At 47.3% G+C, this 13,112-nt stretch overlaps 1 protein-coding gene across 2 annotated transcripts in view; it reads left to right on the top strand.

The window, feature by feature from the left end:
- Positions 1-432: 432 nt before the first annotated feature.
- The window catches only part of MLIP (muscular LMNA interacting protein), a 551,953-nt gene continuing 539,273 nt past the window's right edge, over positions 433-13,112 (top strand). The window contains exon 1 of one of the 2 annotated variants that reach the window (XM_075340300.1): positions 433-613. In XM_075340300.1, the coding sequence (XP_075196415.1) occupies positions 554-613 (60 nt within the window). In that variant the 5' untranslated portion in view covers positions 433-553. The remainder of the gene's footprint in view (positions 614-13,112) is intronic. The other variant, XM_075340299.1, reaches the window with a different exon arrangement.

Raw genomic sequence — 13,112 nt, 5'->3', positions numbered from 1 at the left:
TTTTGTAAATCTCTAGTGGTGTTTCAAGAGTTACTTCTTTGATCATGAATGTAACTGTAAAAAAGGGAGAAAACCCATGAGCTGATTGACAACCTTCAGCTGCAACATGTAAAGTGTGATAACCAGACCAGCCTGCAAACACATTTCTCCTCCGGAATGGACAGTAAAGCACTGGTTATATGTATTCATTTATTTTTAGGAGGTCTATAAATGCAAGCATATGAAACAACTTGTTACATATTGTAAAAGATTATTACCACATACAATTTTAATGACCTATTTGGCCACTGATGAAAATCACAGTAATGTAGTTGTTTAAGAGAAAGTACAGCATTGAAATGCAGTTTGGCTTTATGTGAATTGTTATCTGAAGCCAGCTGCCTCCTTTCTCCCGGGACTCAGTACTATTTGTGTGCTTCATGGACCTATAATTGGAAAGTAGTGTTAACAAGAAGTTATCTGGAGGACAGTCCGACAGTGCTCTGGCTCCAGGAGAACAGTGATAACCAACAAGTGAAAAGATGGGTTTACTCCACTAAGGGCTTACGGATAAATGGATTTTGCGAAGAGAAATAAGTTCCTATTAGACAAGACTTTAAGAAAGACAAGTATGGTAAGAACGACTGCATGCAACTCTAGAAAAATGTTTATCTCCTTGCTCTTTGCTAAACCAGATAGCTGTGGTGTGTGAGTGGTATATTGTGTACTACAGCTCCAGCTGTACATAAAAGATCCCAAACCGGACTAGGACCAGGTAGAAAGGTCCGAAATAAAAATGTATAAAGAAAATATACTATTACTTTTGGGGATAACCTATCTAATCTAATTAGTATAAATATCGCAACCTCAGTCCATTTGACAGATCTTTATCACAGGTTCTGTCATGTTTAATAAACACACACACACACACACACACACACACACATACATACATACATACATACATACATACATACATACATACATACATACATACATACACACACACACACACACACACACACACACACACACACACACACACGTGTATATATATATATATATATATATATATATATATATATATATATATATATATGTATGTATATCAATCTACATAGATAAATATCACACCCACAGGCCAGTTAGCAAATCCTCATAACAGGTTCTACTTTTTTTTATATTTATTTAATATCTCTATCAGTCTACATAGATACATATCACACCTGCAGGCTAACTGACAGATCGGTATACCAGGTTCTATTATGTTTTATATTTTTATATACTATATCTCTTGTTTAAAAAGGGGTAATAAAAGTTATGGTTACATTTTTTTTTAGAATGTTAAATATTTAGCATCTTCTTTTCATACTGTAACAGCCCAGTATTTCTGTCATCATCAACCTTGTATTTCCAGTGCATGCCCCACCTATCTCATGTTTCTCTTTAGGTTCCCTTCTCAGCTTCAGATGTCATATTTATAGCTTGTTGTGAAAGCTCTGCTCTGACGGGAACCACTCCACATCAAACATTGTGGCTGCTTATTTGTTTTCCCTCAGATTAGACCAGTGACTAAGTGGCTTCTTTCACGTTTCACCAGTATATGAATTTTAAAAATTTAATGTGAATTTGTATGTAAAAATATGTTGCCATTGTTAGATGGCTACTAGTTAATCCTTTACATCATAATTATACTAGTTAGCCATGTCTTGTTGCTCATCTATTTCTTAGGACTATAATCTGTCCATAATCTTTGGCTCTCTAGCTGTTGCAAAATGGAATTTTCCTTAAAGTTCTTAGTTTCTTGTTGTTAACCTATTGTCTACCAATGTCCTTTTTTTGGGACGCCTAATCTTTTGCTTCTAGCAACTAAGATTTTATAATTAGGTCCAATTTTTTGTGTTGGTTTTGTAAAAAGAATATTTGCAAAACAGGAAATCATGTCATTGTCATTTTTAATTGAATATTCTTCTACCCAGAGAGCTTTCAAAACACCTTTTTGAGTTTTTTTCAAAATTTGGCAAATTATGTTTCTGATTCATTAGGACCCAAATCATTAAAAATCTGTCATTTAATAAAAAAAAATGGAAATTGCTAATTTGGCAAGTAATGGGTTAATGGGTTCACAATTTTAACATGAATCTTTGCTGTTGTGGATGGCAGCCGTGGCAATGACCTGCATAACTCTGTTCTAAAATGAGAACTAATTTCCACACTATTAGGATTTCTAATAGAAACAATGATGTTCAAGTCTTCGGTGTTCTATTTCCCAGTCTTTTACTGGTGATCTTTAATCTTTTTTATTGCACTTCATAACAGTAAGGGCTCATGCGCACGTAACTGCTGATTATTCTGCAGCGATTTGGCAGCACATGTGCACGTCAAATCGCTGCAGAAAGACTGCATAAATAATGCATTTTTTTTGTTTAAAAAAACAATTTCATGCACTTTGCCTGCTACCCCCACCATAGACTGAGTGGGAGCTGCATCCAGAACGCACAAATAATTGACATGCTGCTTTTATGAACGCATGGATTTGGGTCCAAATTTTAGCACCCAAATTGCTGCATTCATAAAAGCATCGCATGCATTTACACTGCAGTGCAATACGCAGCATAAATGCATGCTATTACACAACGTGCGCATGAGCCCTTATACTGGCATGGATTTGCATAAAGCCAAGGCAAAAACCATACTAAAAAATGCAGCAAAAAATCCCCCCCCTGTGAACATAGCCTAACTGTGCTTTATTTTCCCTCTTGGGTCCAGGACTGAGTTTCTGCTTCTGCTCCTAGTGTTTATTATTGTCTGCAGCAATGACTTCACGACAAGGGCATTGTGGCCTAGTAGACGGCATGAGTTATTCAGGGCTGTTAAGCTCTCTGATTGCCTGCAGTGCTGTTATTGTGACATCAGCACTGCGGACAATGACCAAAACTAAAACAAAGACAGAGGTTTTCCAAAACCAAAAAAGCATTTTAATGCTTATTCAGAAATGTACTTTTCATCTATTGATACCTTTTTTAGTCTTCAAAGTAAATACATTTTTCAAGGCTTCTCAAAAAGCTGTGTAGATAATACTGATTTTCAGAAACATTCAAAGCTTGTTATTTGACTAACTTATGGTTTGATTTACCTAAACGCAATAAATTCAGAATAGGCCTAAACCTAAGGGTAGCGTTGGGGAAATAACAGTTCTAAATGAATACAGTGTTATGGCAATGTGTGTGTGTACCGCCTCTCGGATCTGGAGCTGCAGTGGCTCCAGGGGTCTCCGGACCCGGGGGGGGGGGGGGGGGGGGGGTCTGCGCAGACACTCGAATCAAAACAAGAGGGGGAGTATGTACAGGGGATTTGGAAAGTTTGTGATGCCACCCACGGTGTGTGGTAATGTAAGAGACCACCGCTGCTGTTGGGGAGGGAGCCTGGTGGCGATAGTGTGGCAGCAGAATTTTTAACCCCTCCGTGGGTAGGGGGTTTGTGCCCCAGGGCCCGTTGGGATGTTGGTGATGGGGGTGCCGTTGGGTAGAGGAAAAGGGCTTTTCAGTGTACTCACTCAGTCCAGGAATAATCACAGCGACAGCTTGTAAACCAGAATTCTGCGTACCACTGCAGCTTAGAGGGTGCATGCTGGGATCCGTGCCCTTGGTGTTGCTGTTAGCCTGTGGCCTTTTCCGTGGCACTTTCTCACTAGTTGGACCCTCAAGCTTTAAACTTTTTGGGTCCCGTTCACCCGTATGGCTAACGGAGTGAGTTTGCTCTCAGGGTTCACGTGTATGATTTCTTTGGACTGTATTTGGGAAAGTCATATCCCATCGGTGCGCTAGAAGCTACTTCCCGGCCTAGGGTCCACGTACCCCGTTGTGCCCTGGCCCCTGCCCGGTGATGGCTCAAGGCCACCAGCTGCCCTCCTCGGCAAACCGTGCCTCTTGACGTGATCCCCTGCGACCGGGGTTCCAGCTCCTACCAGGCCCAGACCAACGTCTGCCACCTAGTAGTCTCCAGGAGCCCTGCTTCGGCCCAGTGACCTCTCTCTCCCAGAGAGTCACTTTTTCACCTCCTTCTCCTTCCACTCCTGTTTTACTTCTCTCATCTTCCCCTCCCAACCCCCCATCTGGGTGGCCCTATTCCCTTCAGGCCCCCCAATGGTGTGTCTGGTGAGTTCGGTGCAAAGTGTTCTTAGGATTTTGATTGGCTAAGCTGGTAGCAACACCAAAGGACCAGGATCTGTAAACAAGGAGGAGTGGATACTGTGCAGAAGGGCAGGTTGCACAATATATATATACTAGAAGGTGGCCCGATTCTACGCATCGGGTATTCTAGAATTTACGTATTGTGTAGTTAATGTATGATTTTTGTTATATATATATATATATATATATATATATAGATGTTGTTGTTGTGTGTAGTTACCAAGTGTTTGTGTAGGGCGCTGTACATGTTCTGGGTGTTGTCTGGGTGTGGCGGGGGGTGAGAAAGGTGTTGTTTGTGTGTTGCGTTGTGTGTGTTGCGTTGTTTGTGGAGCGCTGTGTGTCTGTAGCGTTGTGTGTGTGTGTTGCGCGGTTTGTGTGGGTGTGGGGTGTGTGTGTGTTTTTTGGGGGCAGGTATGTTTTGTGCAATATGTGTGTTGTGCGGTATGTACGTATATTTGTGTGTGCCGTGGTGTTTGTGTGTTGTGTGTGTGTGGCGTTGTCTGTGTGTGTGGGTGTCTGTGTAGGGCGGTGTTTGTGGTTCCCAGTGTGTGTGTGGTGTGTTGTGCAGTGCGTGTGTGGCGGTGTGTGTGTGTGTTTTGGGGGGGAAGCGTGCACCCCCCATCGTGCTCCATCCCCTATGCTGCGCACCCCCATCGTGCTCCATCCCCCATGCTGTGCACCCCCCATCGTGCTCCATTTCCCATGCTGCGCACCCCCCATCAAGCTCCATCCCCCATGCTGCGCACCCCCCATTGTGCTCCATCCCCCATGCTGCGCACTCCCCATCGTGCTCCATCCCCCATGCTGCGCACTCCCCATCATGCTCCATCCCCCATGCTGCGCATTCCCCATCATGCTCCATCCCCCATGCTGCGCACTCCCAAACGTGCTCCATACCCCATGCTGCGCACTCCCCATCGTGCTCCATCCCCCATGCTGCGCACTCTCAAACGTGCTCCATCCCCCATGCTGCGCACTCCCCATCGTGCTCCATCCACCATGCTGCGCACACCCCATCGTGCTCCATCCCCCATGCTGTGCACTCCCCATCGTGCTCCATCCCCCATGCTGCGCACTCCCCATCGTGCTCCATCCCCCCATGCTGCGCACTCCCCATCGTGCTCCATCTCCCATGCTGCGCACTCCCCATCGTGCTCCATCCCCCATGCTGCGCACCCCCCATCGTGCCCCATCCCCCATGCTGCGCACCCCCCATCGTGCTCCACAGTCACACATCAGACAGTATACACGCACACATCTGATCGCATACACTCACACCCCACTTCTGCCTGTGCCCTCCGGTGTGTGGTCCCAGCAGCTGTGCTGCACGCAGTGCTCCTCTGCCGGCTGCCGACACGCACACACCCAATCGCATACACGCACCCACCCGATCGCATACACGCACACACCCGATCGCATGCACGCACACACCCGATCACATACACGCACACACCCGATCGCATACACGCACACACCCGATCGCATACACGCACACACACATTGACGATATTGCATATACGCGCTCACACTCACAACATCCGGAGATACCACATGCTTCTGGCCATGTGATCCTCCGGCAGGTCCTGGAAGGTCACTGCACGCACAGTATTGCCGCCGAGAAGTAAGCGATATCACTGGATGTTGTTGTGTGTGGATGCGATCTGATGTGTGTATGAGGTGTGTGTGAGAGTGAGTGTGATCTGATGTGTGTGTGTCTGTCCTTATGTGTGTGTGTGTGTGTGTGTGTGTTCCGCCGCTGCAGGACCTTGATGCGCTCACCTGGGAGCCGGTGTACGCTGGTAACTATGCTACACAATATTACTCGATGTGTACCATGGTTACCAGCGTAGCCCGCCCCCTGCTCGCACGGGAGCCCACACCAGCGTACGTCGGCAACCCCAGCAATGCGAGGGTATGTTTCGGCTGTGTTGGCGGCGTACGCTGATGTGGGCTCCCGGGGGTACAGCACTCGCCTGGGAGTCGAGGATCCGTGTCGGTTCGGGGAATGCGTGCGGGGGGCGGGGCCAGAGCGAGCGTGCAATGCGTGAGGGGGCGGGGCGTGGCTGAGTTGCCAATGCGTGCAGGGGGGCGGGGCGAGAGGCCAATCCATGTGGGGGGCGGAGCCTGGGCGAGCGGCCAATCCGTGCAGGGGGGCGGAGCTGAGGCGAGGCGAGCGGCCAATGAGACGCTTGTCGCGGTAAGGACATAATTTTGGAGCAAGACAGACAGACAGACAGACAGACTAAGGCAATTATATATATAGATAGATATATACATATATATACCAAATAAACATAAAATGCTGTTTGAATATATTGCTGCTTAGCCCTAAATCAAACAATTAACCAAATTCAATTGACAACTGAGATCAGCTCCACTAGCCATTTGTAGCAATTATTAGTCTGGCTCACACTGGTTCAGAGCTCGGCATTTCACAGGCCATGTTGGAGTATAATTTCTGGACTGTACAAAGGTATAACCTTATCCATACCTCCCAACCGTCCCGGATACAGCGGGACTATCACGCTTTACATTGTTTGTCCCGTTGCCACGGGCGGGACGGCCGTCTCCCGGGCTCCGCCCACCCACTCTCTCCCCGCCTCCCTGCTTTTCCCTCCTACCATCCTAACACGTGACGTGGCATAACACAGAGAGGAGCGCGCTGCCCGAAACTGCTCTGTGCTGCTGCTAAGCCTAAGGTATGTAGAATCTCCCCAGCGCTGATTCCCCTCCCCTCCCCTCCCGGCCGGAGCCTCTCTCTGCGGTCGGCCGGCCGCCTGTCTGTGCGTGCGGCCGGCCGCCTGTCTGTGCGGTCGGCCGGCCGCCTGTCTGTGCGGTCCGCCGGCCGCCTCTCTGTGCGTGCGGCCGGCCGCCTGTCTGTGCGGGCGCCCCCCTGCCGCCTGTCTGTGCGGGTGCCCCCCTGCCGCATGTCTGTGCGGGCGCCCCCCGCTGCCTGTCTGTGCGGGCGCCCCCCGCCGCCTGTCTGTGCGGGCGCCCCCCACCGCCTGTCTGTGCGGGCACTCCCCGCCGCCTGCCTGTGCGGGCGCCCCCCTGCCGCCTGTCTGTGCGGGCGCCCCACGCCGCCTGTCTGTGCGGGCGGCCCGCCGCCCCATTTTGCAGGCGGCCGGCCGCCTCTCTGTGCGGGCGGACGGTTGCCTGTCTCTGCGGTGGACGGCCGCCTCTCTGTGCGGGCGGCCCGCCGCCTCTCTGTGCGGGCGGCCCGCCGCCTGTCTGTGAAATCGACCGGCCGCCTCACTGTGTAGGCGACCGGCCGCCTCACTGTGGCTGCCTGCGTCTCTGTGCTGGAGGCCCCCCGGCTGCCTGCGTCTCCGTGCTGGAAGCCCACCGGCTGCCTGCGTATCCATGCTGGAGGCCCGCCGGCTCTCTGCGTGTCCATGCTGGAGGCCCGCCGGCTCCCTGCGTGTCCATGCTGGAGGCCCGCCGGCTGCCTGCGTGTCCATGCTGGAGGCCCGCCGGCTCCTTGCGTGTCCATGCTGGAGGCCCACCGGCTCCCTGCGTGTCCATGCTGGAGGCCCGCCGGCTGCCTGCGTGTCCATGCTGGAGGCCCGCCGGCTCCCTGCGTGTCAATGCTGGAGGCCCGCCGGCTCCCTGCGTGTCCATGCTGGAGGCCCGCCGGCTCCCTGCGTGTCCATGCTGGAGGCCCGCCGGCTGCCTGCGTGTCCATGCTGGAGGCCCGCCGGCTGCCTGCGTGTCCATGCTGGAGGCCCGCCGGCTCCCTGCGTGTCCATGCTGGAGGACCACCGGCTCCCTGCGTGTCCATGCTGGAGGCCCGCCGGCTGCCTGCGTGTCCATGCTGGAGGCCCGCCGGCTGCCTGCGTGTCCATGCTGAATGGGTGTGGATGGGGAGTGGATATGGGCGTGACTGTGAAATGGGTGTGGTTAGGGGGCGTGCCCTAAAAATTTGCCACGGCGCGCTATGCGCGCCGCAAACTTTGTCCCTCTTTTCCTTCTTTAAAAGTTGGGAGGTATGCCTTATATGCTCCTATGAAGCAGTTAGTTTAGGTCAGCCAACCAACAATCATGTGAAGCTTATGATGAATCTAAATATCATAGGAACGGAAGCTGTCTGGCCAAGTAAAAATAGACTAGAGGCTCTCAAAAAAACTGCACATGATGCCATGTCCTATAGATATTCAAACACAGATGCCAAAGTAAGTTGAAGTTTACCAGTCTGAAAAGGGCTGTAAAGCCATTCTTAAGGACAAGACTAGAGATATATGAGTGAATTTATTTAGGTGGAATTTAACTCTCCTTGAATGTTATAAAAAAATCATATTATACAGATTCTTTGCCCTTCACCACCATTTCTTCTAACTGTAAAGTTGAAGGCAAACAGTTTAAAAAAATAATAATACTCACCCCTCTGCTCACCGGTCCCTTTGCTCCCACAGACCACTTTCTGGTCCTCAAGGCCTCCTTTCCCATTCATCTGTAGATTACATTTTTTTTGTCTCTTCAGTCCAGGCATCAGACTAAAGGCCCGTCACACGCAGCGATATTGCTAGCGATATCGCTAGCATGCGCATCCGTCCCCGTCATTTGTGCGTCACGGGCAAATCACTGCCCGTGGCGCACAATATCGTTCGGAGCTGTCACATGGACTTACCTGTCTCGCGACGTCGCTGTGGCCAGCGAACTGCCTCCTTTCTAAGGGGGTGGTTCGTGCGGCGTCAGTGGCATCACTAAGCGGCCGCCCAATAGAAGCAGAGGGGTGGAGATGAGCGACCATAACATCCCGCCCACCTCCTTCCTTCCTCATTGTTGGTGGCAGCAGGTAAGCTGTAGTTCGTCGGTCCCGCGGTTTCACACGTAGCGATATGTGCTGCCACGGGAACGACGAACAACCTGCGACCTCAATCAACGATTTTTTGAAAATGAACGACGTGTCAACGATGGACGATTTGGTCAGTATTTTCCATCGTTAACGGTCGCTCGTTGGTGTCACACGCAACAACGTCGCTAACGACTCCGGATGTGCGTCACGGAATCCGTGACGCCGGCGATATATCGTTAGATACGTCATTGCGTGTGATGGGGCCTTAAGCCTCAGATACCACTATGCACCATACAGAAAACTTTGAAAAGGAGAAAAGGGTGGTGTGCTAATGAGGAGATCACCAAAACAATAATGGCAATAAATATTCAAAAGTTTATTGTAGGAAAAACACTAACATAGTTTAAAAACATCTAAAAACATGAAGTACAATAAACATCAGAGGTTTGCTATAATAAAGCATAAGCCTCTGAGAAGTGTCCACCTCAGAGATTTTAGACCATGTACTGCAATTAATGCAGTATGTTGGTGTTTTTTCTACAATAAACTTTTGAATATTTATTCCTGTTATTGTTTTGGTGATCTCATTAGCACACCACCCTTTTCTCCTTTTCATTGTTGCTGCTTTCAGGTGTGCATTTGGATCCCATTTATATTGCCTTAGTGCCCTCAAAAAAAATTCAAAAAAAAATTCAAAATTTTTTTTTTTCAAATACAGAAAACTTTGTGACATCACAATTCGTAATGAGCAAGTATTAAGATGCTCAAGTGCTCAGTACTCGAATTGAGCAGGTCAGACACTCGGAAAAGTTCAACTTAATCACCGAGTATAATGGAAGTCAATGTGAAACTCTAGCATTTTTCTGGAAGACCCTAACAGGAGGGCTGGGGGCTGGAACTTCACAGAAATGGATGGGAACAACACTCAAATTAAATGGAAACAGCATGAGGAAAATGCCTGGATGCATCTCTGACTCTCAGTCCTATGCTGTGAAAGTGGGCTCCCCCTATTTCTGATAACCAGCCAAAGCAGTTAGCTGGGAGCTGATATTATCAGACTGGGGAGGTCCATGTTTATTTGGCACCTCCCAGCCTAAAAATACCAGCCCGTAGCCAATATAGAATTAGTACATCACATTAGATGAACCAATTCTGGAGCTTTGCTCTGCTCTAACCTATTCTTCTAGTGCAGTGGCATTTGCGGTAATATTTTTTGGAATTTATATCAGCTGTAAAATGTCAGCTGGCATCAAGCCCAAGGTTAGTAATGGATAGGTATCTATCAGACACCCCATTACTAACCCAGTAAGAAAAAAAAAACACACACAGAAAAAAATGTTTATTTGAATAAAGACTCATACACATTTTTTCTCATTCACCAATTTATTATAAAAAATGTTCCCACAAAGCTTTAATAGTGTACTTTTCACGACTGTAGCTCCTGTGAATGTGAATAGCAGTAAAGTACAACTATTCCCAAGTACCTGGTAGTGACATCAACTTTCATCAGTGCTGCCAGCTCAAGGCTGCGATCGGTGAGATCTGGGGATGTTGACAGGCATCCTTCACTTCAAATTTTAAGGGGGTAAACAGGAGGCCCTCACTCAAAATTGGTTTTGAGTCTTCAGGTGACCATTGCTCCACATTTTGAGATAGTAAACAGGCATCCCTCTCATCATTTTTAGAGGGTCATCATGCGGCCCTCTCTCTTAAATTTTCCAGGGTGTGTAGGATGTCCTCTTTCAAAAATTTTTCAGGATGTGTATGAGACCTAACTCTACACTTCTCTTACATATATACATGTATACACCCTAGGAAGAAATGTTTTTTTTCAGTCCTTTTACTTAGTGCATAGGCTTTACCAGTCTAGGAGTCCCACTCCAAAACAATGGGAAAAAAATGTTTCTGAGGCCCTCCTCTGTGTCTTCCAGGTTATATTGCAGCCTCTCATTCTTATTTTTGGCAGCCCTTGTGCATATGCTTTGAGTCTAGCATTCCCAGTAGCTAACAATTTTAACAGACTGTTTATGAGGCCCTTCTTTACGTCTAATACATGGTGTATCCCCTTTCCTTCTAATTTTTGGCAGTTCTTGCATGGTCTGCAATGATTTTATGATTTACAGAATCTCTTCTTCATAAATTAAACAGGATGTGTCCGACCATGTCACACACACCACATACCAAGATAAGGTAGTAAAATATTAAAAGCACATTTATAGGTGACTACCGGAGGGTGTAGTTTTATTTCCCCCTCTACTATGTCATCTACTGCAGTCATAGGTGATGGAGAACGGCAGACAGAGACAAAGAGAGAGAAACAAAAAGAGAGAGAGAGACAGATAGAGAATGAGACAGAGAGAGACAGAGAGTTATGGATAGAGAGAGAGACTGAGATAGACAGACAGAAAGAGACAGAGATAGAGAAAGACAGACAGACTTACAGAGAGAGACAGACAGAAAGAAACAGTGAGACAGATGGAGACAGAGAGAGACATACAGATAGAGAGAACAGCAGAGACAGACAAAGAGAGGCAGAGACAGAGAGACAGACAGAAGCAATGAGACAGATAGAAAGAGAGAGCAAGAGAAAGAAAGAGACAGAGAGAAAGAAAGACAGACAGAGAGGCAGACAGACAGAGAGGGAGTGTGAGCGAGTGGGAGAGAGGGAGAGTGAGATAGTGGAAGAGAGGGAGAGTGGGAGAGAGACAAAGAGACAGTTGCTATCCCGGGCAACGCCAGGTACTACAGCTAGTATACAGTACAGACCAAACGTTTGGACACACCTTCTCATTCAAAGAGTTTTCTTTTTTTTCATGACTTTAAAAATTGTAGATTCACATTGAAGGCATCAAAACTATGTATTAAAACATGTGGAATGAAATACTTAAAGTGTGAAACAACTGAAAATATGTCTTATATTCTAGGTTCTTCAAAGCAGCCACCTTTTGCTTTGATTACTGCTTTGCACACTCTTGGCATTCTCTTGATGAGCTTCAAGAAGTAGTCACCGGAAATGGTCTTCCAACAGTCTTGAAGGAGTTCCCAGAGATACTTAGCACTTGTTGTCCCATTTGCCTTCACTCTGCGGTCGAGCTCACCGCAAACCATCTCGATTGGGTTCAGGTCTGGTGACTGTGGAGGCGAGGTCAACTAGCGTAGCACCCCATCACTCTTCTTAGTCAAATAGCCCTTACACAGCCTGGAGGTGTGTTTTGGATCATTGTCCTGTTGAAAAATAAATGATGGTCCAACTAAACGCAAACCGGATGGAATAGCATGCTGCTGCAGATGCTGTGATAGTCATGCTGGTTTAGTATGCCTTCAATTTTGAATAAATCCCCAACAGTGTCACCAGCAAAGCACCCCCAAACCATCACACCTCCTCCTCCATGCTTCACGGTGGAAACCAGGCATGTAGAGTCCATCTGTTCACCTTTTCTACAAAGACACGGTGGTTGGATCCAAAGATCTCAAATTTGGACTCATCAGACCAAAGCACAGATTTCCACTGGTCTAATGTCCATTCTTTGTTTTCTTTAGCCCAAACAAGTCTCTTCTGCTTGTTGCCTGTCCATAGCAGTGGTTTCCTATCAGCTATGTTACCATGAAGGCTTGCTGCACAAAATCTCCTATTAATAGTTGTTCTAGAGATGAGAACGTGTGTCCAAACTTTTGGATGATTACTGCTTTGCACACTCTTGGCATTCTCTTGATGAGCTTCAAGAGGTATTATATCAGATTTAACCTGCTTTTTCAATTTATATTAAAATACAACTTTTTATTTATATCTCTTTAAAAATCTTCACACAAAGACAAACAAGAAGACATACACAGTGAAACCTTAAAAAGGTAGTCTAAATCACTATACTTTAGACTCTTGAGGGATGGAAGGTCTAAGAAATATATACACCTCCTTTTGGAAAATCAATCAAGACTCGGGGGGAATTAATCAATTAGAAATATCCTTATCAATACCCTCACAAGGACTCTCCCTACCTGTCAATGGAGTACATCCTTATTTATACGATGCCCCCATTCCTCGACGGCTTACCCTTGTAAGTCCCTTCTCTCTCCCTCTCAATTTATACAAAAACAAGTCTCTATAGTGATAAGGACCACCTAAAACTCTGACACCTCAATGCATC

The sequence above is a fragment of the Anomaloglossus baeobatrachus genome, chromosome 3 (assembly GCF_048569485.1).
Source record: "Anomaloglossus baeobatrachus isolate aAnoBae1 chromosome 3, aAnoBae1.hap1, whole genome shotgun sequence".
Classification (NCBI taxonomy): Eukaryota; Metazoa; Chordata; class Amphibia; order Anura; family Aromobatidae; genus Anomaloglossus; species Anomaloglossus baeobatrachus.
The sequence above is the reverse complement of the archived record's forward strand: the minus strand, read 5'-3'. Positions and strand labels throughout refer to the sequence as shown.